Source organism: Apis dorsata, unplaced genomic scaffold (genome assembly GCF_000469605.1).
Source record: "Apis dorsata unplaced genomic scaffold, Apis dorsata 1.3 scaffold_683, whole genome shotgun sequence".
NCBI lineage: Eukaryota > Metazoa > Arthropoda > Insecta > Hymenoptera > Apidae > Apis > Apis dorsata.
This window is the reverse complement of record NW_006263864.1, coordinates 2,427,182-2,431,573: the sequence shown is the minus strand read 5'-3', so window position 1 is coordinate 2,431,573 and position 4,392 is coordinate 2,427,182. Positions and strand designations below refer to the sequence as shown.

The 4,392-nt window shown below is 45.0% G+C and overlaps 1 protein-coding gene across 1 annotated transcript in view; it reads left to right on the top strand.

Annotated features, from left to right (window-relative positions):
- The window catches only part of LOC102675478 (Down syndrome cell adhesion molecule-like protein Dscam2), a 105,893-nt gene that overhangs the window by 56,116 nt on the left and 45,385 nt on the right, over window positions 1-4,392 (top strand). Inside the window, exon 6 of the mRNA XM_031513633.1 lies at window positions 334-483. Coding sequence (XP_031369493.1) covers window positions 334-483 — 150 coding nt within the window. The remainder of the gene's footprint in view (window positions 1-333; window positions 484-4,392) is intronic.

The window sequence follows — 4,392 nt, the reverse complement described above, 5'->3', positions numbered from 1 at the left end:
TTTTTTTTTTTTTCATTTCCCTTACCTTTCGCAAATTTTATTTAAATTCATATTGAAATATTTATCATTAAACAATAGGCATACACGAGTGTATGATAAACTTTTATATAGAGAATGTCGAGCTGCATCGATTGATTGTATCAAAAAAAAAAAAAAAAAAAAAAACAATTGACCTTCACCATTCAACTTTTTAAACGATTTTTCAAACACTAAGCGATCCACATTTATATATGCAGAAATCTGCAAAGAGATCGAGGGAGATACCAAAGATCTCTATCCCGATCAATTCTCGACAATATCCTTTAGAAAATCGTTAATTCGGATTCGTTTCAGATGACAGACATCACATGCTGCCGACTGGGGAACTCCTGGTGTTCTCGGTTACCTCCTCCGACGCCCAGTCCAGTTATCGTTGCAGGACCGTGCACCGTGTCACCGGCGACACCGTGGAAAGTTCCTCGTACGCGAGGCTCGTGGTCACCGGTAAGTTTTCACGCTTACACGCGTATCGTTCAACCACAGACGGTCGAACTTTCGCCCCGTTGAATATTTAATGGCGGCAAGTGCACGGTGAAATTTCGTTGACCAATCATCGTTATGTGTCCCGCGTACCCCAGATGGGAACGGTTTAAATCGCGCCAATAACCGCCCTCTCTCTTTCTCTCTCTCTCTCTAGTCGTTTATTTCTTACACAAGCTTTCCAGGGCAGAAGGGAATTTGTAGCTATTTATGCAAATTGAATAGAGATATGAGAGAGAGAGAGAGAGGCAGGATTACGCAGATTGGGGGAAACGTTGATTTGTTGGTTAAATAAGCGATGAATTATAAAGTGGTTTAAATTCGAACGTCCATTAAAATGTTAGTATCCATCGCCGAATAACGATCTAAATTATTTGAAATTTGAAGCGGAATTGGACTACCCGTGTGATCTTTCCGATAACGATAAATTTAATAACGTGGTCCCAAGTTGGCGTAGATTTTTAATAATGAATTAGAAGCTGGCCAATTACATTCGGATCGTGGTAAACGAACTTAAAACATGGAATAATCATCGTGAAATACAAACATAGCGAGTACACGACTGTGCCACTTGATGAAGTTGACGCGATATACACGTAACTTCAAAGTTGATAATTGCATACGTACGAGAGTTCTCTCCTCTCTCACTTCACTTAATATCAGTAGTTAAATTTTAACAATAAATTTCGTTGTACGCAACGGTAACCAGTCTACCAATAAAACCTACTTATTCCGTTTAATTAAATTCGCGCGCCAAAATTTGTCTCTTCGACGCTATTATCCTAATTGATTAATTAAGATCGAAAGAGCCGCAACACAGTCGAACTCTCTTCCTGAATCGAAACAAAAAAGGAAACTATCAAAATCTCCTCTCTCGCAAAGGGTCTCGTGAGCGACCATTCGTTCCAAGCATTTCTCATATCCAGAAGGGGAACGTTTCGCGCATCCACTTAAACACGAGCGTTTATACAACGATCTCACGCATATCTTTTGCATGGTAAATCGCAAATGCATTGTTGCGCATTTCCGCGGACAGGCGGCGGCCGCCGCTGACCGCGTGGTTGGTTAGTAGACCGTTGCGTACACGCGGCCTGCTCCGGCTTTCTTCATGAATAAATCATGAAATGGGCGAAATGCTAATGGTCTAAACGTCCGCCATGGGTCGTCGGATGTTTCTCCACTCCGAGTGGCTCGAGTCGTAAACAAAACGGCGCGGGGGCCGGCCAACATCGGTGAAAATACGAGCCGATTCCGAATGGCCGGCCCGGCTTTCACGCGCATTCGCCCTCCTCATCCCCCCCTGTTCTGCTCGTTACCCATAAATAGGTTATAACCTAATTACGGCCATTGTCGCCGTGCGGTCACCGTGCGACGTTTCCGCGGACGTTTCTGCCTCCGAGTTGTGTTGTTTCAATTGTCGTTTTATTAGAAACGGATCCACCGTTGTTCGTGCGACTTGGTGGAACCCGTTTCCCGGATCACTGGGACGAAGGAACACCGCGTGACACTGCGAAAGTGGAACGCGTCGCGAGTGATATATCTCAACGTTTTTATTCTCGTTTTGCTCGTAACGTTTGTTGTAATCGTGGAAATCGGTCGATCGAAGAATTCTCGATCTTTGTATTCTCGGAGGACGCGTGTTTCGTTTTATGGAAGTTTATTGCTGCGAAAGGAAGATCGAAATGCATCTGTTGGCGGGGAAATAATATCGTCGAGCTTATTCGAGCTTCCTTATCGTTATAATGATAGATATACGCGGGATTATTCGAGCGATCCGTAATCAACCCTTGTTAACGATCTAGTGCCGCGAACACGACGGTTCATCGGCACGTTTCATCCCAGCGGAGAGTTGCTGATTCATAAGACGTAAAATGGGTCGGACGTGGGGATGAACGGGTGGAACAATAGTTGGCTAATGATCAAAGTGCAAGCTGAGATGCTCCTTCGGCTGGAAACTGAGAAGATGCGGAATCGAATGCGAGATGAACGTATTGTACGTTAGTTGTACGCCATCTTGTGTACAGCGAAATCACACGAGTTTGTTGTTGGAAAGTACGAAAGTACGATCAATTTTTCGCGGAGATTTCGCTCGCTCGTCCACTTTGCCTGAAGAAGTATTATAAAAAAAAAAAGAAAAAAGTAGAAGTCCTTTAATAATAAAATTCTACTTTCGCTGGGATTTACCGCTACGTAGTAGTGAAGTCGTTTAAAGTTGAAAATTTTACATTCCTTGACCTCGCACAGCACGAGATGTATCATATTACAAAACAAGAAGTTAAACCTAGAAGGCGACAAGAAAGGCGGTGGTAACTTTCCTAGCGTTATGATCTAAAGTCGCCTCGATGTATCGCATGCAACGTACACGCACGGAGCGCATAGAAGGAGCTCCTTGGAGAGGAGTACGGGGAGGAGTCGAGACAAGGTCGAGGAGAGGAGAAATTAATTGATTTCGCCAAGGCAAGATTGCAAGGCAAAACGCAAGTTTACGAGGGGTTGGTTCCCATCACCGTCTCACGCCCCTCCATCACGGTAACCTGTCGTTTCCACTTTTTATCATAGCCACACCGCCATTATCCAACCTGGCATTTTTTCGCAAGCTTTCACCCGCTACTTGCCATCCTCGTCACATTAAAGTTAGAATGCCACGCCGCGCAGCGTCATATTTAGGAAAGCGCCGCCTTTTAAGCCGGCCTGTCCATTAAAAAACACAGCGTGATGGCCGGATAAACCGCGCGGAGTCGTCGTCGGTTTTTAAAACCGAATGGCATTCCTTGAAAATCTTGATTGCACGCTGCGTTTTAGGCTCCCAGCCTAATGGAGCACGGCCGATCCGCGGTTGCTATCCATCCCGTTTCCCTTCTCGATGTCCTTCCTCATCGGCCACGAGTGGATGATTCGAAACGAAATCGCCGGATGGAAAGAAATACGTAGCTTCTTTTCCCACTCCTCGATGCATAGTTTAATCATCCGTCACTCTCCCTCTGTTTAAACGTTTCCCTTTGCGCGTGTCTTCTTAAAACGGATATGTTTTTATGCTGGAAATGCGAGGAATGCATTGTTTCAGAGATACAGAATTGGTAGTAGCTAATAAGGGAGAAACGTTATTATTGTTAATTCGCGTTAACAACGCGAGGAAGAAGTTATGGAAAACCTGTTTCTTTCCAATAAACTTTTTAGTCGAACGATCGAACGATCGAAAGGAAACATTTTTATCATTTATAAAGAATAAGATAGAAAATAGTTCGCGAATCTTGGAAACGTTGACCAGGAGCTAGCGAATGTTGTATACACAGCGGACAATCTCGTTAGGCAAATTTCAAAGTTTTATGCGGACCGTCGTCGGCTTTCGATGCTCACGATCAATTATTGATTATTCTCTGGTCGCGGTTTAATTCGATCTCGCGACCACTTTGCCAGGGTAGGGGGTGGAAAAAGTTGGAGACAACTCGATCGAGTTTAAACTAATTCGAGCATTATCGAATTAGTTGCGATAGATCGAACAGTTTTCCATCCCTCCTCGGCGGCAGTTTACCATCTTCCCTTTTATCCTTCGAGCCGTCGAAGCCGCGGTTTTTGCCGCGGCGAGAAGAGGCTTCGATAGTCAGGAGCCGGATTTCCCCGGGCGAGAAGAAAAGCGGTGGATACTTTGCAGTCTCGGTGGAAAATCCAAAGCGGGGATAACTCACGCTCCGGAACGCTTAGCCGGGATGGCGAGGAAGAACAGCCGCCAAAAAGTTTGTTTTATTCACGATTTACGGACGAGGGGAGGGCCGCGCGAGAGTCATAAAAAGCTGGGCTGCTGGAATGAAACTCGTTCCGGTTGTCGCGCAATGATTGTTCCGTGAGAGAGAGAGGAGAAAAAAGGACGATCGC